At 43.3% G+C, this 23432-nt stretch overlaps 6 protein-coding genes across 6 annotated transcripts in view; 4 read left to right on the top strand and 2 right to left on the bottom strand.

Annotated features, from left to right (window-relative positions):
- The window catches only part of LOC126556255 (39S ribosomal protein L15, mitochondrial), a 416466-nt gene that overhangs the window by 234214 nt on the left and 158820 nt on the right, over positions 1-23432 (bottom strand). The window lies entirely within an intron of this gene.
- LOC126556015 (maltase A3-like) overlaps positions 1-23432 on the top strand; it is a 252849-nt gene that overhangs the window by 161673 nt on the left and 67744 nt on the right. The window lies entirely within an intron of this gene.
- LOC126568780 (E3 ubiquitin-protein ligase mind-bomb) overlaps positions 1-23432 on the top strand; it is a 191102-nt gene that overhangs the window by 163938 nt on the left and 3732 nt on the right. The window contains exons 2-3 of the mRNA XM_050225406.1: positions 19455-19662; positions 21540-22532. Coding sequence (XP_050081363.1) covers positions 19510-19662; positions 21540-22532 — 1146 coding nt within the window. The 5' untranslated portion in view covers positions 19455-19509. The remainder of the gene's footprint in view (positions 1-19454; positions 19663-21539; positions 22533-23432) is intronic.
- LOC126556120 (protein 60A-like) lies at positions 1681-3005 on the bottom strand. Its single transcript, XM_050211339.1, has one exon. It carries the CDS (start codon positions 3003-3005, stop codon positions 1686-1688), a length of 1320 nt encoding a protein of 439 aa, XP_050067296.1. The 3' UTR covers positions 1681-1685.
- Positions 3221-6044, top strand: LOC126567399 (rho GTPase-activating protein conundrum-like). Its single transcript, XM_050223621.1, has 6 exons — positions 3221-3229; positions 4666-5181; positions 5262-5439; positions 5519-5702; positions 5778-5937; positions 6009-6044. Exons 1-6 carry the CDS (start codon positions 3221-3223, stop codon positions 6042-6044), a joined length of 1083 nt encoding a protein of 360 aa, XP_050079578.1.
- On the top strand, positions 12170-15674 carry LOC126555955 (mRNA (2'-O-methyladenosine-N(6)-)-methyltransferase). The gene is made up of 3 exons (XM_050211093.1): positions 12170-14056; positions 14132-14275; positions 15383-15674. Exons 1-3 carry the CDS (start codon positions 12180-12182, stop codon positions 15672-15674), a joined length of 2313 nt encoding a protein of 770 aa, XP_050067050.1. The 5' UTR covers positions 12170-12179.

Here is a 23432-nt window from a genome sequence, read left to right as displayed (position 1 = left end):
TGCATTCTTTTGGGCGTACAGGAGAGCCAAAACCGTTCAACATCATCAAAAGTCAGATTGACTGTTACTTTAACGGTTTTTCTGAAGAAATATTTGAGTTTCTAGAGTAGTAGAGCCATTCAGTAGGTAAATTAATTCTGCAACGAGAATGAACATAAGCCTTTTGGAGTTAACCAATTAAACCACAATTCATAGCGTTTAAATCCGATTGATTATTACAAAAGTTTAAAATATATCTTTCCTTTGGGACACCACATCCATTAAATTTCGACCATCCATAGCTAACGATCCACATTCCCTCAATTACCCTTAGACGTGACTAAGACGGAGGAGAATGCGAAGCTACGCTCGTGATGCACTCGCTGTACATATTATTTTTAGAATATATATGCTAACAACAGGTTAAACAGTTAAATATAAAGAAAATATAAATTAGAAAGTAAGCAAGAAAGATATTCTAAGCGGTGCGGCGAAACCAACGCCAGTTACACGCGGAAAGCAACTCTACTCTGTGATCAATACACGCTAAACATGAGAGGAAAAAGTAAAACAAGAGAAACAAATTACAAAACAAACCACTTCATCCAACAGGTACACTACACTCACACACACACACACACTCCATGGTCAATGGAACGAACACCCTTAGCGCGTAGCAAGCGGAAATCATTTCCATTTATTACCAATGTAAGTCCTACTACTGAACCAACTGAACCTAAGAATAATTAAACTCAACACAATAATCAAGGGAAAAGTCCTAAAGGTTTGCCTAGTTTTGCAATTACATACATAAATTAACCATTCGTCATCCATCCGCTTACTTCTCGTACTAGAAGCATTTTTTTAAAAAAAGGTTATTAAAAAATTCCCATCCATAGAAGGAACCAAATCCCGAAAACCTTTACATTTTAAAAAGGGGTTTGAAGGTAATAGATAATACTCGAGTAGGACATAATTCAATTGCCCAATACCATTAGTGCTGTAAATTTGATTCGCTACGACACGAAACCAGCAGCAATCCGCGGCGCACGTTTCATTTTGGTCCATTCGTAATCCAAACTACTTTCGATCGTTTGAACAGTTTTATCAAATCACTAACACTCGAATAATGAAGATGAAAGTATTGAAGCGTGTACATAAACGATGTGCAACAACAGCAAGAAAATAAAAATCCAAACCCAAAAGCCATTTAAAGAGAAGACTCAAGAAGGGCGAACAGCAGAAGGTAACAGTTACACATTTATCAGCTTTAAACATGGACAAGAGAGCCGGTCATAACGAGACCAGCAATGGCCCGATAAAATGGATGTGTCGGAAGCGAGGTAAAGAAACCTGAAGAAAAGCCTACAAAAATGTACCAAAAAGCATACAATGCATAGAAAAATCGGTTCGTACGTGTTGCGAATGTGGAAAACAAACACGAAACCAAGTCGGGTTGTGCTTGCCAACAGGCTGTACGGTATATTCTCCAAAACGGTAGGACACGCATGGTGTTGCGGGTAGATGGAACAAGTTTAAAGAAAAACGAAAATAAAATTACAAAATCAACTACAACTACCTAGCTGCGGGTTGTGTTTTTTAATGCCTATCTAAAACGAACTTAATTTATGCCCGTAGGGCCTCATAGTCACGCCCGTTCGATGCTTGTCACTGGAACAAAATGTCTCCATTTCTTCTTGCCTTAGCTACAAACAACCGCAGCTTTTGACGACCATGTTTTTGTACTTTTTTAGATTAATGTTAGCGTCATCGATGTGGTACAGTACCGAGATCGGGTTCAGTTTAGTTGGCGCACAGCACGGCTTCGGGACGCGTGTCGGATGCATCAGATGTACCAGCGTTTGTATGAGCGCATGGTTCGTTGCATTCATGTGGGAGTTAAGCGGGAAGTTACACTCACCGAAGCAGAAGAACGCTCCGAACCCGTCCGGCGCGATGATCCAATCCTGCCAATTCAAATCCCGGAAGCTAACGTACAGCGTTTGAATTTGACAGCTTTTCTGTCGCTCCGAAGCTGCGCCGAATCGTTCGAGGAAGGGATTTCGGATCCGCTCGGTACGTTTACTGTTGCCGCCCTTGTTGCGTCGGATGCTGCGTTTCGATCGTCCTCCGCCTAAGCTCCCGTCGGTAATAGATGCCGTTGGTTTGACCAACTCTGGTCCCTTGCAGTAACCGACCAGAAACGGTTGATAACGTCCGAACCGGTTTGACAGGATCAAACCTACCTCGTGCGGTAGAATGTCCTTGCGAGGACTCTCCGCATAGTATACCTCCACAAAGATACCCTTGTTTCCAACTCGATCGACAACCCACCGCTGCATGGCCTGAGTGGCGTTAAGCTCAACCCATCCCTCGTAGCTGTATGGAACCGACTGTTCGCCAATGTACTCCAACTGGTGTCCATCTTTAACTGCATCGTATCCACCAATCAGCGAAGCACGCACAACTATCTGTCGACCACGAACGATCGCGTCCCAGGGTCTCTCGGTGGTACGGTTTTTGTACATCCTTAAACTTGCGTACAGCAGTTCATTGTTGTCCCCACCGGAACCGATCTCCGACGTGTCGAACCAAAGCCGATGTCCACCACGGTGGTGCCGGATCTTGGGCAAATGACGATTAGCTTTGTTCAGGAAGGACATGATCACGTCACTCTCGCCAATTGCACGCTCGTCCGCAATCGTAAAGAGATTGCCACCGTCCGCGTACCGTTTCCGACGTGTGTGGCCGCCATTAAATTCTTCCGTAAATTTGTGATAGATATTGAGCAGGAACTGTGGTGCTGATTTCCTCAACGAAGGATGAACATGCTGTTTGTTGGGACGATCGGGCAGTCCCAGAAGTTCGAGGATTTCATGCTCAATTTCTTGCCGTTCGTGCAGTTCAACACTTTTTTCCCGCACGGTTTGATCGACACCGTTGTCAATGTAGAATCCGGTCGAGTGGACCATTCCGATAAGCACGTACAACGCCACCACACTACCACATACTTTGAATTTTAACATTTTAATGTTCACCCCCAAGTGTTTGTGTTTCCTGCGTGATCTGGTTTGGTCTGCGTTCGTAGAAAAAGTGACAACGAACCTCTTACTTCAAGCTAGTTTTTATAACAAATTCTTAAATTTGCCCTCCGTACCCACTAGAGTAAGGTGTTCAAATAAGGATAAAGGTAACGAATGGGAAGAACACCCACTGTTAAAAAAATGAAAACCTTGGCGCCATGGGCAAGGTATGAACAGCAGTCGCCAGGGTAGAAAGTCCTGTAAATAACGCCCCTTTTTCAAGTCAGGTGGATAATTCCAACTAGATTTAGGGTAGATTTTCTAACTATTTCTAACTATTTCTTACCCTGTATGAACACCCAGATTCTGTAGACCTAAGAAAAGCACGTGGAATAAAGGGCGATATGCACAGATCAGAAGGTTTCTTAATTTTACAAAAAGTCAAACTGTTGGTTTGAATCTCGTGCGCACCAGAATCATGCATATCGCTAGGTTTTTGGCAACGCCGTCAGCTTTTCCAATCGTTTATAAGTGGGACAAAGCATCCTACGCAAATATTCCAAGGACTAAGGGCAGCATATACACCGGAATGTTCACCCATCCGTCGTACAAATGAGTGCTTGTTAGGGAGGGCGGAAGAGGGGATTTAATTCAAACCTAAGCCATATTGTCCTAAAATTGATTTAACAAATTTTTATCAGACTCGAAACAAACTTCTCAACTCTTCTCGCAGTTGTCAATCGTTCGGGACGAGCCCACCTACTCCCTTTACCCACTTAGGTATCAGTCAATGGCTGAAGAATCCGGGACAGCCAGTCGTTTTTCTTGCGGATTGTGGTCCGTACTCTCCCGATGATGCTTGTTCCAAGAGCGCCATCTAGCTGTGGTCTGCCAAAAGCATAGTTAAACCCTGACGCACAAAACAACAGAACCCGTGCAGGTGCGTCTATGAATATGTTTTGAACTTCCTGTCCGATGAATTGAATGTGGAGAAGAGTATGTTGTTATGACATGGCTGACATATTTTCGCGCGAATCATAGTATTCACTGGAATAGTGCGCATACCGGGGATTGTCACAAGATGTGTCAATGTGATCGTTGATTTTAGCAGCTGTGATTTGTAGAACGATTTTTCGGCGAATCATAGTAGTCATTGAAATAGTGCTCATATCTTGTGCTATTTATATCGGAATGTGAATGTATTCGAGCAGTCATTGACTTTAGTTGTTGTGATTTGCACGCTTTTGATTCCTCGTCTGGCTGTACGAATAGTATTGTGGCAAGATGTCGACGTTATTCCGCAAGATGACAATCAGAGGCCTTTTGTACTGTTTCTACATAGGAAGAACATCAAAAAAGGTAAACATCGCTCTCGTATAGTATACTTTTGCGTTGTTGAGCATATTTTACTCAAGACACTATCTTCATTCTGCTTCTGCTTAACTATCTACTTGATAGTACTGTTTTGACAAATGTAAGACGAATGACGATGGGGTTGGAACGTACACAGAAATATCGGAATCCAGTAGCAACTATGTGCGAACCTTACTAAAAAAGGTTAACTTTTTAACAAGACGCCCGTTGATTGAAACTGTGAACCATTACCATCTGTAATGTGTACGTCTCTTAACGCTTTCTGTATCTTTCCCTTTCCTTACGACAGGGCCGTGAGCTATCAGCGACAGAACTAGGTCCGGTTATTTCTGACGTTTCAGACAAGTTGTTCTCGGAGCAGAGCCCGCCGAGTTTGCCACCATGCAACAGTCTGCTCAGCTCGACTGAGAACTCGCCGAAAGAACTGGTCAGCTTCGAGAGCATGATCCAGCAGACGACCCCATCAGCTGTGGAAACATTCGCTAGCGAACCCTGTGTAAACATCCAACAAATATCGGAGGAAGAACGGAAGCGACTGCAACCGCTGCTGTGGCTCGAATTATCTTCCATCTTCGACAAAAATCACGTTTGCCTGGAAAAGCAAAAAGCATTCAAGCGAATGCGTAAGGATAAAGGCAACGTGTTTGGAGTGTCGCTAAATACACTCGTTCGCCGTGAGCTGCTGGTCGCCGGTGAACATACAACCGGATTGGTACCGCTGGTGCTGCAGGTCATACTGGCGGAACTGACGGTGCGTGGTGTTTTAGAGGAAGGTATTTTGCGTGTACCAGGCCACAAGAAGCAGGTATGTTTGATTCTGACGGTGAGAGTGGGTAGCTGAAACAGAGACAGTATAATTGACTCCTTTTTATCCTTTCCATCCAGACCGAAGCCATGTGCAACGAGATAGAAAATTTTTTCTACAGCATGCCGGAAAAGATCGACTCGCTTATTAAGAACGCGCCTGTGCATGATCTCAGTGCACTTTTGAAGTGTTGGCTAAGGGAGTTGCCGCAGCCACTGTTGAGCAACGATCTTTTACATATTTTCTATCAAACGAACGGTAAGTTGCGAGCGTTTTTTAAGTAGGGGAGAAAGTTAACACCTAAAATTGATGAACGTTTTGTATTGTTCTCTCTCAGTTCTACCTTCACAAGATCAAAATCAAGCGATGGCAATACTTTGGCAGCTACTACCGGACGAAAATCGGGACACGCTTCGAGAATTACTCAACTTCTTCCGCCGAGTTGTGGAGCATCACCACATCAATAAAATGACCCAACAAAACGTGGCAAGGATCATTGCGCCCTCGTTCTTTCCACCAAGGTAAGTTCCACCATAGATTGTCGGCTTCAATTTGTCGTTTTAAATTTACAATTCCACATGCTTTGTTTGTTTCAGATTTTTGCATCCACTAGACAAGAACGATATCGGTGCGCAAGTGCGTATGACTGTCCAGTGTTGTCATCTCACTAACGTGCTACTAACCATGGCCGATAGCTTATGGTTGGTGCCACAGCGTCTGGTCGAGCAGAGCAAGACGATTAAAAAAAATGGACAGGTGAGCAGTGTGTTAGCCAGATTCTGATGAACATCCAAACGCAGCCTAACGCTTCCACGCTTTTTTCACAGCTAGCCAAGACTTCAGTAAATACGAAAAACCAATAAATGGAAGTGGACCAGCCCCATACCAAAATGGCTGTCACGATGTGTTCCGCACCATGTGATATTTTAATTGAATAAAACTTTTAAAATTAAAGCACCAGCTATTTTTGGTTCTTTGTGTATGTTTTTTCTTTTTCTAATTGGGCAGCGTTTCCCGGTTCTTGACGTGTAATTTGATCTTTTTGATTTTTTTTCGTAAATCCTAAACAGCTGTGTATAATAAAATCAATCAATATAATACTATACAATCGAAAAAAGGAACCGGAAAACAGGAGAACTTACGAAAACGCAAACGAATTAAACTACTCAACCATATTTATGAGCCTCAATTTGTAAATGGTTGTGAATTTCTGTTAAAAGATCTATTTGGACCTATCTACAACTAGAAGTGATCCGGAGGATCGTGAGATTCTCACACTGTCGACACATCGTGGATTGTATCGTCCGAACCGACTGATGTACGGCGTGACATCAGCTCCTGCTATTTGGCAAAGGCGAATGGAAGCGATACTCCAAGGCATGCAAGGGGTAAGTTTTTTTCTTAGACGATTACGGGGGAAGACAGTGAGGTACATTTGAAACGACAAGATTAGGTTCTCAGACGACTTGACGATTGCGGAATACGGGTCAATAAGGACAAATGTGAATTCTTTGTCGATGCTATAGAGTATTGCGGATACTTGATCGATAAAAATGGAATTCACAAGATCCGCAAGAAAGTGACGGCCATACGAAATATGCGCAGACCGAAGATTCGGGAAGAAGTTTGATCATTTGTGGGGTTAATCAATTATCACGGGAGGTTCTTTCAGAACTTGAGTACAGTTTTGTATCCTCTCAATAACTTGCTGAAGATCGATGTGCCGTTTAAATGGACGAAAGAGTGAGAAGATTCTCACTTTTCAAGAAAGTGAAAGACCAAATGCAAGCCGACAATTGTCTTGTGCACTATTCACCAGAATTACCACTAATGTTAGCGTCAGACGCTTCACCCTACGGACTAGGGGCTGTATTAAGCCACGTGTATCCGGACGGCTCCGAACGTCCCATCCTGAATCGGATACAATACGGCCGCAAATTTACAATGTTGATGAATAATCAGGCAATTACAAAGATTTTCAGTGAGCACAAAGGATTGCCGGTGATGGTGCGCTACGTATGCAGCATTATGCCACCTATCTACAGTGTTTCGATTATACTATCCAATGCAATGTCAAGGATTCTCTTGAGCTGTAGGGATCCCGATAATGTCATGTGGAGGAAACGGATACGGTTGAGCTGGATCAAATCGAAACTCTACCTTTGACGGCTGCCGAGCATGGACAAGCCACTGCCGGGGACCAATCTATGAATATACTCATACAGAGTATTAAGTATGGTCAGCAAGTGGATGCAAAAGATTGTTTTGGAGCAGACCAAACAGAATTTTCCTTACAAAAAGGATACCTGCTACGAGGAATTCGTTCTCGTAGAACACATTTACTTGCTTGCAGAAAACATTTAGCAGCGCCTCGTGTTCTTCGTAAATGTGTTCTACAATAACTACACTCTGCGCACTTTGGAGTAACCCGAACGAAAATTTTAGCACGAAGATAGTGCTGGTGGCCTGGCATCGACCAGGAGATAGAAGCTATGACAGCTGATTGCGCAGACTGTCAGTCAGTTCGTCCGGAACCAGCGAAAATGAGATTGCACTGCTGGGAAACTCCAAGTGCACCGTTCCAGAGGATCCATGTGGATTTGGCAGGTCCATTCATGGATGTATTTTTTTTATCTACGTTGATGCGTACAGCAAGTGGCCGGAGGTCCAAATATGCAAATCTACGACAGCTGAAAACACCGTGACTATGTGCCGCGAAATATTTAGCAAGTTCGTTATACCATCGGTGCTTGTGAGCGATCATGGTGTACCGTTCACGTCAGCGGTGTTCAATCAGTTCTTGCGAATGAATGGCTTTGTACACAAAATGGGAGCGCCGTACCATCCTGCTACAAACGGCCAAGCTGAGCGGTATGTTCAAACCATCAAGCAGAAACTGAAAGCCTTGAAGTGTACCAAGTCCAAGTAGCTGAATTTGTAACTGTGCAACGTTCTTCTTAAATACCGGAAAATGATTCATCCTTCTGCCGGTAAATCGCCATCAATCCTCGTATTTGGAAATCAAATTCGTCGAGACTCGATTGCTACCGCTGCTGCCACTCGCTGCTACCGAAGAACAAAACATCTAACAAGGCGGATATTGTCGTGCATCAGTTCCGGGATGGCCTGAGATTCGAGCCCGAGATTCATCCAACTACAAGTGAAAAACCGAACAAGGAAGCTGCTGATACGACAACGGTGGAGACTGATCAAGAGACTTCTGCGATACCTCGATCGCTGTGTCAAACCGATCAGCCGATTCTAAAAGGCTACCAAGTCTGCGACGGTCCAGTCGGGTTGGTAAACCTCCCTGTAGATTAAATCTTTGATTTTGTTTTGCAATGTACAACAGGAGATTTTTTTTACGAAGGGTAGTAGTTAGTTATCTTAGTAAGACGTATGGCGTTATACAGGGAGGGACGTTTTGGACGTTTCCGGGTGACGCAAGAAGAACCCGTCAGTAGAGAGAGCAGTGAAATAAAAAGCACATGTAAATAATCGTACTCCAACAGCTTACTGTTTTTCCTCTGCGTTACAACAATGTCGTCCATACATAAAAGCTTCAGACGCAGGTGGATCTCATGTTGACCAAAATGAGCGTCAGCAGAGGGCTGCGAGTTGAGTCAAATCAGGGATCTGTTTCCGGATCTCCTTCCCACTCGTCCGTGGATTTATTTTAGGACGTTGCTCTTATCATACCAATTTGAACAGATGTGATGTAAAACGGCCTAAGTCCACTTCCGTCCCTGGTTCAGCCCCAAACAATCTGTTCAGCAGATTCGATAATATAGTACATTCAGAATGTTCCATTCTGCCTCACACATTCATGTAACCCGCAGCTTGTGGTTCGTACCGTCTAAACCAACTTATACTTGTCCTGCTCATCTTTCCTAGGCGGAAGGAAGCTGCCGGCTAGACACACTTTTCTTTCGGTTTGTAGACCGGTAGATTCTTTCAACTAATAAATGTTCGAGTGTATGTGGATGGTTATTAAATGCGTTGTATTTTCAATACTGCAATGTTGTTTGGCTTATTCCCAACCGCTGCTCGTGCTCGCTTCACATTCCACTTCCGAGGTAACACAAACGTGAAACGTCTATCAATAACGCCTACAACGGTTATGTGATGAATGTTGTCGTCTGCTGATTCCGTGTTGGCTTTCCGCTTCTCGTTTCCGGCCGAATCGCTCTTCATCGACTCTCCCAGTTTGCTCAACATTCTTCGTGCACTCGTCACTTTAAGTTTTGCACGCATAAAACACATAAAACTATCACATTTCGATAAAAGCTTTACTAAGCAGAAAACAGTTTGGATTTGTTTTGAATTCCGACTGAAGGTCGATCAGCTGTTTTCATTCTCTCTCTCGTTCTCTCGAGTTGCTATCTCTTTCTCCGTACAGGTCAACCGCATGGTTCGACACACCATTGCTCTTCTCCCTGTTTTTTATCTTCCCACATCACACCCTTTCCAAACAAGATAGCTGTCAATTGTCATTTGGGTCCCCGTTCTCTCTGGAAAACATTGTTCGTTGCCACGCCGAAAAGTATGCAAAGCGCAGCACATGACACCAAGGATACAGAGTGTGATGTTAGTGGGGTCAAAAAATGGTCGAATTGATTAGTAGAAAATATAGCATAAAATTGAATTTAGATTCCTTTTCTTCCCACCATGAGCTTTACATTTAATCGCAGGATGTTACTATGCATCCATGGTCATAAAATAGCAGCACCATTGGTAACTCGAGAAGGCCACCCGTAAATTTTTTTTTGCAGCACCGTGAGCGGTCAGTTTTATTTGATAATGTGTTTTCGATGTTACCAAACATTGTTCGGTAATTAAAAATTATTCCTACACAGCTACTAGAATAAGAAAAGATAAGTAAAACAAGCATTTTAATAATCGACAAAATGTTACAAATTGATCTATGAAATGATCTTTTACTCAACAGTACCTATCATCTATGCCCGGAACAAAGCTTCCTATGAATATGTTTCAAGGTCCAAGGCCTATATATTAACCGTAATGCTCCACAGTCGGCTAACAGTGGATGAGTAGTCATATCCTGAAAGTAAAACTAGACCTTGTGAGGTAAAGAGAAAAAATTTATATACAAATTGTAGCCATAGTTCCTGTTAACTATTCGAAGCATTTTTGACCACGCTAGCAACACGCTGTATATCTTTGGGAACATGTGATGCGCAATGCATACTTTTAGGCATACTTCCAATACTGACAAACAAATGTCGACAGAGAGCGTCTTCTAGACTATTTTGCACATCTTGCATATAATTAGGAGGTTTTCACATAATGAATAAACTTTGACAGTGACTGGGGCATTTTCTAGTATTGTACCTCATTTAAAAACTCATTGTTAAGTTTTACACCAATAAACATTTCTACTACTGTAATATATTGAAAAAACTATCAGAATAATAACAAAAAATAAAATTCACAATGCTTTATGCGTTCCAGTACAACATCTACATACAAGCAAATCAAAGCTCATATTTTGGACAAGTGAAAAAGAAAGTGACGATATTCAATCTTAAAAGGTTAATATTACCTTTAACTCAGTTGAAACCCCTATTTTATTATGAAACTAACACATTTGTACTAAAACTTCCCTCTACGAACGCACGCAAACCGTTTGTCAAGTAGTCAACTAGCGTTTACAAACGCAACGCCTCGGTAAGCTACTGCGTAGCTTTTTCACTTCCAAATGTTTACCGTATTCAGAGAGAAAACGACAGAAAAAAAAATGCAAATGGCGTACGACAGAGGGCTGTAGTGAATTTTTCTTCGTCATCCGTTTCTCGTGCTTTGCGACAATTTACGTGATGTTTTGGCGGTGAATTTGTGTACGAAACTAAAGTACAATCGATGACGAAGCGGAGCACACTGGAGTTCGCCGAGTTGGATGCGGTTCTGTGCCGAAATTCATTAGTGCATCTTTTTTTCCCCTACGATTGCACCGAGTGCTGGTGAAGTTGCTGCTGTTGCAGCCAGTGCGAAGCTGGTGAGCAGCTCGCACGCAGAAGGTGCGTCGTCGCATCAAAACAATCCGTGACGCGTGTGACCCGTGATCGTTGTACGGTGGTAGTGGTGGTGGTGGCGGGAGTGCTAGTGGTTGGGGTGGTTATTGGCTGCGCAGTAAACAGATGCTCGGGTTGGTGGGGGTTGGAAAATTGCAGTCATTTCCAACAGCTTGAAGCAAACGATAGTGCCATATCGAACGCCAGCACGGATACGGGTTCGGAACGGTTGAATCTTCGGTGCACATCGACGGTCAAAAGTGGGCAACATTTTTCGCGGGCTTTTTCTTTCTACGGTCATGCAACGATCACGATGATGATAAGCGACTCCGTTTCACGACTACCACATTAGAGGAAAGCAATCGCTGTGAGCAGAACGAAAAACGCGCGGTTTTGACGATCTCCGAACACAAACAAGTAAGCATATAATCGTTAATAATTGACATGTATTTGTAGCATATGTAGGTGTGAGCTAACGAAGTCATGCGAAAAACGGGCGATGAGTTCCGTTGCATGGAAAAGCAAAAAGCCAATTTGAAATTGGACATGATTGCTAACAAAATAGAAGCAACTTTTTGTAAAAACCGCGTCCACCATGTGACTTCTCGGCATGCATCGCGTTTCCCCGAAGGCACACGAACCTGTAGATCATCAATATATAGAATTTTCTTCTAAACAAGTACAACTAAATCATTCGAATTACTGTGTAAGAATGATAAAAAAGATTTTCATAATTTTATCCATCATAATATTTTATTTAGTTTTTATCTACATTCTAACCGAGTATGCCCGGAATAAGGCAAAGAATAAGGAGGCCTTATAAATCTGTAAAAATCTAATCAACACAAGCGGTGTTGACAATACGGCACTGGACCGTAATAATCAATTATAAATAAATAAAAATAAATAAAAATTTATCTACATTCTTCAAAAACTCCATTTCAGGACATAAAAAAGTGCTTCAACATGAACGACGTGGGAATGAACAGCAAAACCGAAAATATACTCCCAGCGGCGCCTTCGGCATGGGATCAATTGACGAATCCTTCGCTGGCCGAACAACATCAGACCCAACAACAGCACCAGGCCTTGTCGCCTCAAATGCAAGCCTCCAGTCCCACCACAGTCAGTGCACCCCTCCTAACGCCCACAAAAACGACCCCGCCCGACGTTGCCCACATACCCTCAGGCGTAGCACCTGGAGCTGTCCCGGGTGCAGTAGGGTCGAACTTTAACGAAGAACTTTCACCCGAGCTTACGCAGCAAGGCTGGCGCAAATTTTGGTCCAAACGGGAAGGGCGACCCTACTTCTGGAACAAGCTTACCGGTGAATCACTCTGGGAACCGCCGGTCCTCAACCGTGGCCCCCCACAACAGTTCGACCCGCTAACGGATCCACTCGGCATCTGTAGCAATGGGCCGCTGCCACATCCGCACAACAGCTACAACAATTCTCACGCATCGCCTCACAACCATACGTTAAAACGACGTGCCTCGGAAGATGCGCAGCATTCCGGCCATATGCCGCCCGGCAGTGGTGGAGGAACCGGTGGTGGACCACCACCACTCAAAAAGTACGTCCTCCCAGGGCCGTGGGATCTCGAGGTAGCAACGAACGTGCTTATCTACGAACGTCTACCCACAACCTTTCCGCAACCATACCCCGAGGTGGAAGCGCTCCGCGGTTCGCTTACCCTGCGGCTAGCCAAAACGTACGAGGATCTGTGCAATAAGCGGGAATCAATCGCACCGCCGAAAGATTCCTTCCAGAGGTGGCTCATGGAACGAAGGATCATCGATCAGGGTATCGACCCGCTGCTGCCTAGCCAATGTACGCCCGAAATCTCACCCCAAATGTATCGGGAAATTTTGCGCGATATTCCGATCAAGATTGTGAAGCCAAAATTTACCGGCGACGCACGGAAGCAGCTTTCGCGGTACTGTGACGCAGCGAAAAAGATCGTCGAACGGCGAGGCGCCAGTGAGGAGAGCAAAAAGATCGTCAAGTGGAATGCGGACGAAGCGTACGAATGGTTGCGGCGAACGGTAGGCGCCAGTTACGAGGACTTCCAGGACCGGCTTGCACATCTGCAGCGCCAGTGCGAACCGCACATTATCGCAACGGTGCGCGTGAGTGTGGAACAGTTGTGCACGAAGCTGTACCATCTGTCGGTACAACATTCGCGCAACATCCGAGAACGACACGCACAGATTCTGAAGGAACATGGTATCCCGGAGCTGACGGCACCACTGCAACCGCCCGCCACCCGCAAGGTTTGGTGTTATCCGGTGCAGTTTGCCTTACCCTCACCCCGTATGCCACAGATCGATTACATCAACGACCGCGACCACATGGTAATCAAGTACACGAACTCGGCCGTAATGGCGGCACCGGACACGCACGTGGTTAACATATCTCACCTGCAGAAGCTGGAGCAACTCTACCGGTACAACTGTTTCGATGACAAAAAGTTCGACTTCTTCATCGGGCGCGCGTACTGTATGCTTAAGCGATACGCCACCTTCCTCGGGAATAATGCGAACCCGAACCAGCAGGAACCGGAACTAACGCAGGCAGCGCTACCGGCGGTAGTGTTTGAGTGTTTGCATCATCATTTTAACGTAACGTTTGAATGTTTTGCCAGCCCGCTAAACTGCTACTTTCGCCAATACTGTTCGGCGTTCGGTGATACGGATTCGTTCTTTGGATCGAGAGGCTCGTTTCTGGACTTTAAGCCGGTATCGGGTTCGTTCCAGGTAAATCCACCGTACTGTGAGGAATTAATCGATGCCAGTTTGCAGCATATCGACCGTCTGCTGACGGATTCGGCCGACGCTTTAAGGTAAAAAGCAAGCGTTGAAAATTTTGCATGGATTACTTGATAGGCTGCTAATCGTAACCGGTTCAATGATTTCAGCTTCATCGTGTTTCTACAGGAATGGAAGGATCCACCGTTGAAATGTCTATCGAAAATCGAGGACAGTCCATACAAGCGCAAACAGGTGGTCGTGATGGGTATGGAGCACGAGTACCGCCATGGGCTGCAACATTGTATACCAAAGTAAGCCAAACATGTCCATTGTAAAACAAACAAACACGAACACAAATGATCAGTTAAAAAAAACTTAAAAGATTTAAGCCAAAGATATTAAATAGCAACGCATATGTAATACCTCTTTTGAGTTTATTGTTAATCTTTTCCACATATAAGAAATGCTACACCGCTCTAGATATGGGATTTCCATCCAATATAGTAGGGGTTGTGGAATCACTCAAGGGAATGTTTCAAATATATACACAGGGTTACAGGGTTCTGTTCAAAAAAAAAAAAGAAATTGAGGAATCACTTAAGGGAATATTTCAAAAGAATAGTGAAATATTGTAACCATACTGTGGAGCTTTGCCATCCGAGTTGCAATATACCAGTATTTAAAAAATATCCACTGAATCATTCAAAAGTTCCATTCTATGGATCGAAACCTTGTAACTAGTAACTATCAAAACAATGAACCTTACGATAAAACCGGCCCTATAGTGAATGGTACGGCGTGCTGCTGTAAATATGCTATTGAATGACTTTTATTTATTTCGCCAAATTTGGCGGGAAAACTCCAAACGCAAACGACAGAAATTTCACAGCAAATTGCTATTACTGAATACTATATTCCCCGCAATATTCAACTGTGGATTTTCTGCGGGCTAGCGTTTGGAGCTCCTGTTATAGCTGAATGTTAAAATAGCAAAATGAAAAATGCCATCCAATAATTTGTTATTTTCAGCACGCCGTAGTATTCATATTTAAACGGTTTGAACGCAAAAAATTTTAAAAATTTGTTTTCATTGGCTTCTTTGATCCAGCGTCCATTGAAAAATTTTAAAGTTATGTTGCAAAGTTCCACAACGGGCTTGCAATATTCCAATATCTATTTGAAATACTTCTCAAAGCAATTCTACAATTCCGTTGTGTGGATCGAAACCTTGTAACCCAAATATTTCATTATCGATTGGAAAAAATCAACTGCGTGATTCAATAGTTCCATGATAAGGATTAAAAAACCCTGTAAAATATTTCATTATTCCATTCATTCATTGTTTTCCCCCCTGTTTGACATTCCACAATCTGTGTTCAAACTTAAACCCCAAAAAAAAATTCGCATTTATTCCTCAGATCGGAGGTGAACTTTAAAAGTATCGTCGGTACGATGGTGGTGTGGTTACAAAATGCAGCCGGGTACGCACGATGGGCTCCGACCGAAACACGTGTCGACGCACTGCTGGAAGCATTCCGGCCCGGTCGGGAGCGTGATCGGGACAAGGCAATCGCTACCACCGTACCTGTACAGCCGAGCTGTTCCGCTAGCGCTAGCTCACCGAACGTGGTAACGGCCGGTAACAATAGTACGCCCGGTGAAATCCCAACAACCGGTCCGGGGAAACCTTCGACACCAGCCACTGTTTAAAAATGGTGCTAAAAGCCAACTTCTCTGTGGTAGGGGTAAACAGGACGCATCAGCTTCAGTGCGATCTCTTGCGTGCACGTCCAATAGGGAAATCGTTTAATCGATACATACAAATTAACGGAAAATAGTTTCTTTTCTTCTTTTAAAGAATTACATAGCCTAGAAAGATTAGTCGCGGTGGGGGTGGGGGGGATCGAGTTACGGGTGCCGCCCCTCACATACACAAATGCTTCCGTTTTAGCTTGTAAATGCAACACAGACCAATACTTCAACTTCAACAGCAATCAGAACATAAGCAAATGCACGTTACAACTGTGTGTGGACCTTTTACGGGACATGCCTATAGAAGGAAGAAGCGAGTGCGAGAACAGTTTGATGTGTCCTGTTTATTATCTTTTATTCTTGTAATAATTTTTCCTAGAAATTCCCTCGTCGATCGAGCAGGAATCGGATGAAAGGTTAATAATATCGCTAATAAGTAAACCAATCGTAGAAAGAGAACCATTTTCTAGAACAAAACATCAAGTAGAGCAACTTTAACGGTTAAGCGAAAGGATTTGCTATCCTTTTACCCCTCCCATTAGAACTCCCCAACGGGCAGAGTTATAACCCCGATCTCTATATTGCCTCTACTCTCCGGGACACAGGCGAACACAGGGGCAAAGCTCCATATCGGGCCATATATGCAAAGGGAAGGAAGGCATAGCTTCTAATTGTACAGTGCAAGGTATATTGTCTTAAATTAATTGTCCGTTCGTACGATTCATTGGTAAATTGCGTAAGGCAATGCGGTTACTACACAACCTATAATACCTGAGTGCACAGGGAAATCAAGAAGTCAACGTGTAAATGATGTTGTTTAAGAAAATTAATCTTTTCGTTAGCCAGCCTCTGGTGGTAGGGAGAAAAGGGTGGTTATAGGTTATATGGCCACCGACTGTGTAAACTGACAGATTGGACAGAGGGAGAGAAGTGGTAGAAAAATGTAGCATCCGATAGAAACAGTTACAGGCATATATATTTATTACAAGTACGTTCGTTCGTTCGATTAATGCTTAGTTGTTTCTTATAGTAAAAGACGTTTAAAAGTCGAAACACACGTGTGTTGCGTGTCATGTGTACGTAATAACTGGGTCTACTATATCTTAGTGTTTCGGATACGGGAAGCAGAAGCAGTAATTAGTCTGGCAGGCAGCGTTGTGTGCTAAGCTGTGTAACGGTGGCAATTTTATTTTTTTAATTATTATTACTAAGAACAGTGCATGTGAGATTAAATTCTAGCTCTTATCCGCAACCTTTCCTTGGTTTGGAAGTAGAGAATTACTTCCAACCATTGTTTTTTTTTTGTGTGTTTACCATCGGTAACTAACAGGCAGCGTTGTGTGAGACAGGATGATTGAGATAGAAATGGTTATCAGGCAGGGTTTGAAACGAGCAGATTTTTATTACTTTGACGATCAGTTTTAAGGTAAAATCTATGTTGTCTCTCGTGTAACAGTGAACGAAGAAAGGTACATTTTGTTATTGAAATAGTTTAAACATGTAAGTAGTAGGTCGTTTATTCGGGTAAGCATTAGAGACGGAGTTGGATACACACCGTTCATCAAGATCAGAAAAGGAAGCACTGAGATCGAACATACAATCTTACTGATATACGTACAAGAACTCCATACTGTGCAAAAACATGTAAATCATTTAAAACAAGGGCGTTTCGTTCAATCGCCCGTCCATCAGTTCAATGAAACAATGTACAAATGAAAGCTGCACCCTTTCTCTTCTCTTAGTAAACACTCGAAACCCCATACTACATAGTGTAGTGTCCCCCATCTTTAAGGGGTCACAGGAAGAAAGGTCACATGGCGTGTAACAAGCTTATTACTACAAATAAAATCAGTTTTTAGAACGGGCCCACAATGTTACAGGATTGAACCAATAAACAAATCAAAACTATTTGAAGATTTCTTGTCGTCTGTCGTCGTCGTCGTCTTAAAAAGAAATAAGTTTAGCTCTATATTTCCCTTAATTTTTAATTCAATTTAACCTAACCCCTCTTATCTTCCTTCAAATCTTTGGAGATCTTTACAGAAATCTTTGCTAAGCCTATATGTTAAGTATATCGCTGAAATGTTTAGGTATGTCTATAAAGTCGACTAACGATTTCGATTGATATCTATGTAAATTTGAATTCATAAATGCTATTTTTTCTATTGGAATGACTTATTTATGCGTCAAAGCAGAAGATAATTTTAATGTTGTTGAACGATGTTCTGGCATAGTTAAGCAACAGTTAGGCTCCAATGGCATAGCCGTATTTCTGTTGTCATTGAATGTGGTAATACTGGACTGGATCCGATGGAGAATGGATCCGATACCTAATTTGCATACCCTACTCCAACTCAACACGTCCACGGCCTACAGAATGGTAACATATGGCTCCAAATGTCTGAGCTGAAAAATGCGGGGAGAGCCAATCCTTTGGAAGCATAGGTGAGTTAAAGTTTGTTATTCATTTAACCGGTTGCTGGTTATCTCTTGCATCCTGACATCATAAGGGACTTTAAGAAACTACGATGCTCGAGTCCTCTGACGAGACAGGAGGTTGGAAGAGCGCCCTTGCAAGCCAACCTTAAATGTGATATTAGCAGTAAAGGAATTGGAAACGGCTAACCACGAGGGGTTCAAATCCCATCGGGATTGAAGCGTTCTCCCGTAGTGAAGATTGCCACTGACTAGCCACTAGCCGAAGTGGTACCGGCAAGCCATTTGATATACGGCGTGACACCGAAGGTCGTTAAGCCAAGGAGAAGATATCCTTAGGGTGGTCTAAGCCGCAAAGTACTCATTAGGCCTCGAAGAAGAAGAAAAAGAGGCGTATCCGTGTATTTATTTTCAGCAATATTATTTCGATTGTCCTTAAAATCAAGCGATCAAAAACAAATAACAAAAAGCCTCTGTTACGGGTTTCAAGATTGAAGAAATATGTTTCAAAATCTGATAATACCCTTTTATGGATCAATATTATGTGAGTAAAAGACATTAATTTAACAAAAAATAAATCCAAAAGAAAAGAAGTGAAATGAAAAAGTGCAACTGAATTAATTTCACATTTAAACGACTTTTTATGAAATTTGACGTTTTACGCTTTGCTGTCAATCTTCGGCCTGATGGTCTCGTGGTGGTTCGTTGTGGTTCGGACTTTTTTTTTTATTCAAATCTCTCTCCCTCTCTCATACACGCATACACACTTTATTCGTGGTTGAAATATGCTTTACGAAGTGCAGCTCAATTCTGTGAAACTTTTAATGAAATAACACCCTAAATCATGTGGAAATGGGATAAAACGTGCATCGTGTAATTGTGAAACTAGTGCAATCAAGTTAAAGGGTAGAACTTCCGATTCAGTGCAATAATATTCGTCCCGTAAACGAGAGCTGTGTGTTTGTTGCTTTCTACGTCAGAGCACCCTTTGCACGAATCAGGTTCCATTGGTGGTTGCTTTGACACTGTTTTTCCAACACACAAGCAGTACACACTGCTGCACACAGGCAGAAGGAAAAGTGGACTGAATTAGAAAAACGGAAAAAATTGTGTAAAAAATATAAACATTTACCAAAACACTACACTGGTGGACAGTGACAGTGAACGTTGAAGTGTCGTGCAAGTGAAATTACGTACAAACAACGCGTAAATACGAAGCAACAAATCGCCTTTCCTTTCCTTTGCTGCCGCCCTTCCCACGTTCGTCAGTGAGTGAATCGTAAAACGGTGACAAGACAGAAGACTACAGCAGCAGTATCCGGATTGCGTCCACAAATTCCGATGCACACGAGAATCAATGGCCTGTGCTAGTGCTTCCTCGACAACCAGCATGGAATTGGTTCCATCGGGTCCAACGAATGTCGCAGCCGCAGCACGGCCTTCACGGTTCACGATGGAAGGCGTTGGATCACGGGTCATCCGCGGTCCAGACTGGAAATGGGGCAAACAGGTGAGTAGTACGCAGGAGTGACAAATCTTGCGAGAACATTCCGACAGTCCCCGCGGGTTGCATCTTTACCAGGGCGCTGGCGGTGGATTTTGTTTCGTGATCAGTTCCAGCAGCAATTAGGTTTTAGTTCCGAAACGTACAGAGGATTTGGGTCATAAATACCGTGTGCACTGGAAGACCCAAAGATGCGAAATCCGCATATGTGTGAGCGTGTGTGTGTGGGTTTGGAAAAGGGAAATCTCTTTTGCCGAAAGGCAATGCCTGCAGGTAGTCCGACGGTAAATCGGATTTTGTGCGTTTTAGCTGTGAGCAAAAGTGCTGTAGTTAACTGCAGACCCAAAGAATATCATCTTGCCACATCCTGGAAGCTAAATCGGTTTTGGGATTATTTATGAAGAAGGCCGCTCACAAAAAGGGAAGAAAAGCATAATGTATGTACAACGAGATAAACGCAGGCACGGCAACAAAGCGCAGAGCAGCAGCAGCAGCATTTCTTACAAGAATGAAGTAGCAAAGAAGGCCACGAGAAAACTTCGCATAAGGGGTCCATGGTAGTGTATGTGCACCGCTTGGTGTGTGTCTGTGTGTTGGTAAAGTGAAGAAGAGTGTGTTAATTTAAAATTTATTATTTCATCAATCAACTACAACCATTGGCACAGAAAACAATTGCCACGGTTCGAGCGGCAAGACCTTTGCGACATTGAACATTTGGTGGCGGACCTGATGATGGCTCGTCTACTAAACGGGAGTTAATTAGGAGTAGTGGGAAAACCGAGTGGAGGGGGAGAACTAGGCAGGTACCCTTGCAAGTGAGACCAATTTTCTCAGCCTTAGCTCCGCAGTAGACAAGTCGCTACACCACCTGTGTAATGGAAATTGTACGTAACTTTTTAATGATTGGAGTTTAATTTAGTGGTGGGAACTCCGAATCTACTCCGACTCCAACGTATGAAAACCGGATTAAACTCCATAATAAATCCGGAGGGTTGATATAGGAGTTTAGAGCGGAGTAATCCGTAGTTTATTCCGAAGATATCTCTGATATTAACGATTTTTATTTTAAGTTGGTTTCATAATTATATAGTAAAAAGACTAATGCATTATTTTTCATCGTCCCAATCGAATTCGCTTCCTTGTCAACTTATGTCCTGTTTTGGAGAACATCCATTTCGCATAGGAGATAATTTCCTTAAATATTTTTGGGCTTCCAAACCAACTGGAAGACTCGATTTCTCTTATTTGATGTATCTTGTATACCATTAATCCAGATGAAAAACTTGTTTTCCGGGAAAAGTGAGGATTTATCTGTCACTAGTTCAATAACGACAAAATGATGCTGTTTTGAAGATTGTCAATATGCCTCCAGAATAATAGATTTTCCAAAGATGCACCTCCTCAAAACCTATTATTTTCATTCTAAAGGTGCCCCCAAAAACCTTTTACAATGAGGCTTTTAGAAACGTAAATAATATTCCCTCCTGCGCAAACGCCGCCGTTCGAACGTTTCATGTCTAATCGATCGTTTCGGAAATGAAAACATCAATCTGCCCCAGACGTCTGATCGATGCCGGCATAAATAGTACGTTAGTTGCTTACGACACAATAATAACAATAATAAGGGCCGATCGCGCCATCCAGCCCTGCTGCCGCGTGGTTTTGTTTAGATCACCAACAAGATCACCACCGGGGGTTTGTTAGGTGATAACGATGACCGCAGTGAAGATTTCCGCCTTGTAGTTTGATTGCATTTTGCAGTAGTTTGCAGGTTCACGTACCCTAGCGGGAATCTCTTCCGGCATCAGATTATACTAAGCGCCGGATGGATGAAGTTTCAATTCTCATGCGCTAATGCTTCTTTACTTTCACACCCATTGCAGGATGGTGGCGAAGGACACGTCGGAACGGTGCGCAACTTTGAGTCACAGGAAGAGGTAGTTGTTGTTTGGGATAATGGAACGGCCGCCAACTATCGATGTGCTGGTGCGTACGATTTGCGCATCCTCGACAGTGCGCCGACGGGCATCAAGCACGAAGGCACAATGTGTGACACATGCCGGCAACAACCCATTTTCGGAATCCGCTGGAAGTGTGCCGAGTGTAACAATTACGATCTGTGCTCGATCTGTTATCACAGCGACAAGCATCATCTGCGGCACAGGTTCCACCGTATCACCACACCGGGTGGTGAGAAAACGCTGCTGGAACCGCGCCGAAAGTCGAAAAAGATTGCAGTACGTGGCATATTTCCGAGTTCGCGTGTTGTGCGCGGTGTAGACTGGCAGTGGGAAGATCAGGATGGTGGCAATGGGCGTCGCGGGAAGGTAAACGAAATCCAGGACTGGTCATCGGCATCGCCTCGTTCCGCAGCGTATGTCGTGTGGGACAATGGAGCGAAAAATCTGTACCGTGTCGGGTTCGAAGGCATGGCCGATCTGAAGGTGATGAACGATGCGAAAGGAATGACCGTGTACCGGGATCATCTGCCACTGTTGGGCGAGTATGGACCAGGGCGGGCACCGAACAACTTCCAGATCGGTGATCAGGTAACGGTGGATCTGGACATTGAGATTGTGCAATCGCTACAGCACGGACACGGCGGATGGACCGATGGCATGTTTGAGTGTCTCAGCACAACCGGTACGGTGGTGGGCATTGACGAGGATCACGACATTGTGGTCGCCTATCCTAGCTCCCACCGATGGACATTCAATCCGACCGTGCTGACGATCGTTTCGTCGCCGATGATGATGCTCACTGATAATCAGCCGCAACTGTTTGCGGTGGGTGATTTCGTAAAGATTTGTAGCGATCTGGAGCGCATTAAGATACTGCAGCGCGGACATGGCGAATGGGCGGAGGCGATGGTGCCGGTAAGTGTTGGTAGCTTATTTATGAATTTTATGATGGAAAAATCAAAGGAATTTTTAAATGGTTTTAAAGGAAAATTGAAATATCCATGTACAGAGTTATTTCTTATGGCATGTTTTAGTTTAGTGCGCACTAGACCGTATATCGCTGATACAATAGTTTTTTTTTTCGTAAGTCATTGTTGTGATTCAATATGAAGATTTATTCCGTTAAAGGACACGATTTTGATCCTCAGCGTCAATGAAATCTGGCCACGTTTGGAAACACATATGTCATAAAGTCAAGCATAGTGAAACTTACTCTTAATTTTCTCCTGAATTTTCCCAGTTTCTTCAGATTATTAGAATTAGGGGATTTGTGTGTCTATTATAGACAGATGTGAAAATGAACATCTTTTCGTTGGAGAACAATGAAACCCTTTTTTTCTTTCTCTAGAAACTGTACCAAAGGTTTTTTTTATGTTTCTTCCCATGGATTTTCCTGAAAATTAGCGGAGAATTCCTCATTCAGTAGAAAAGAACGTACCGGGGTTGTGCGCAAGCAAATTGATCATGGATGGCTTATGCGCGGTCCTCGACTTTGCGTCTGTCGAGCAAGGGTTTTGTGACTGCGGCCATGCGATAACCTAGAGGGTTTATGATCTACTCTAGGAGTAAGTTCTAGGCGAGGAACAAACTGTTAAACACGTTCAAAGCACATATTTTCTCTGTGTTGTAATAAAACTACTAGAATATTCAGTCATTATTTATACGGGTTAATCCATCATTTAAATTTCTTGTTACTATGAGTTATAAAAAGGAAAAACATATAATTAAATATTGATATCATCAATGATGTTGGCGTTCTATGACCCCTACACCGAAGCTCATACAGATCATTCGCCCTTAGTGAGGACTGACTTA

Source organism: Anopheles maculipalpis, chromosome 2RL, assembly GCF_943734695.1.
Source record: "Anopheles maculipalpis chromosome 2RL, idAnoMacuDA_375_x, whole genome shotgun sequence".
Taxonomy (NCBI): Eukaryota; Metazoa; Arthropoda; class Insecta; order Diptera; family Culicidae; genus Anopheles; species Anopheles maculipalpis.
Note: the sequence above shows the minus strand (reverse complement) of the source record. Positions and strands in the feature narration are given on the sequence as shown.

Excerpts from the sequence above, each read along its gene's own strand:
- LOC126567399 (XM_050223621.1), top strand. Across the intron at positions 5,182-5,261 it reads TACCAGGCCACAAGAAGCAG|ACCGAAGCCATGTGCAACGA; the intron begins GTATGTTTGATT and ends CTTTCCATCCAG. Across the intron at positions 5,440-5,518 it reads TATTTTCTATCAAACGAACG|TTCTACCTTCACAAGATCAA; the intron begins GTAAGTTGCGAG and ends GTTCTCTCTCAG.
- LOC126556120 (XM_050211339.1), bottom strand. The coding sequence starts at position 3,005 with ATGTTAAAATTCAAAGTATGTGGTAGTGTGGTGGCGTTGTACGTGCTT.
- LOC126555955 (XM_050211093.1), top strand. The coding sequence starts at position 12,180 with ATGAACGACGTGGGAATGAACAGCAAAACCGAAAATATACTCCCAGCG. Across the intron at positions 14,057-14,131 it reads GATTCGGCCGACGCTTTAAG|CTTCATCGTGTTTCTACAGG; the intron begins GTAAAAAGCAAG and ends CAATGATTTCAG. Across the intron at positions 14,276-15,382 it reads CTGCAACATTGTATACCAAA|ATCGGAGGTGAACTTTAAAA; the intron begins GTAAGCCAAACA and ends TTTATTCCTCAG.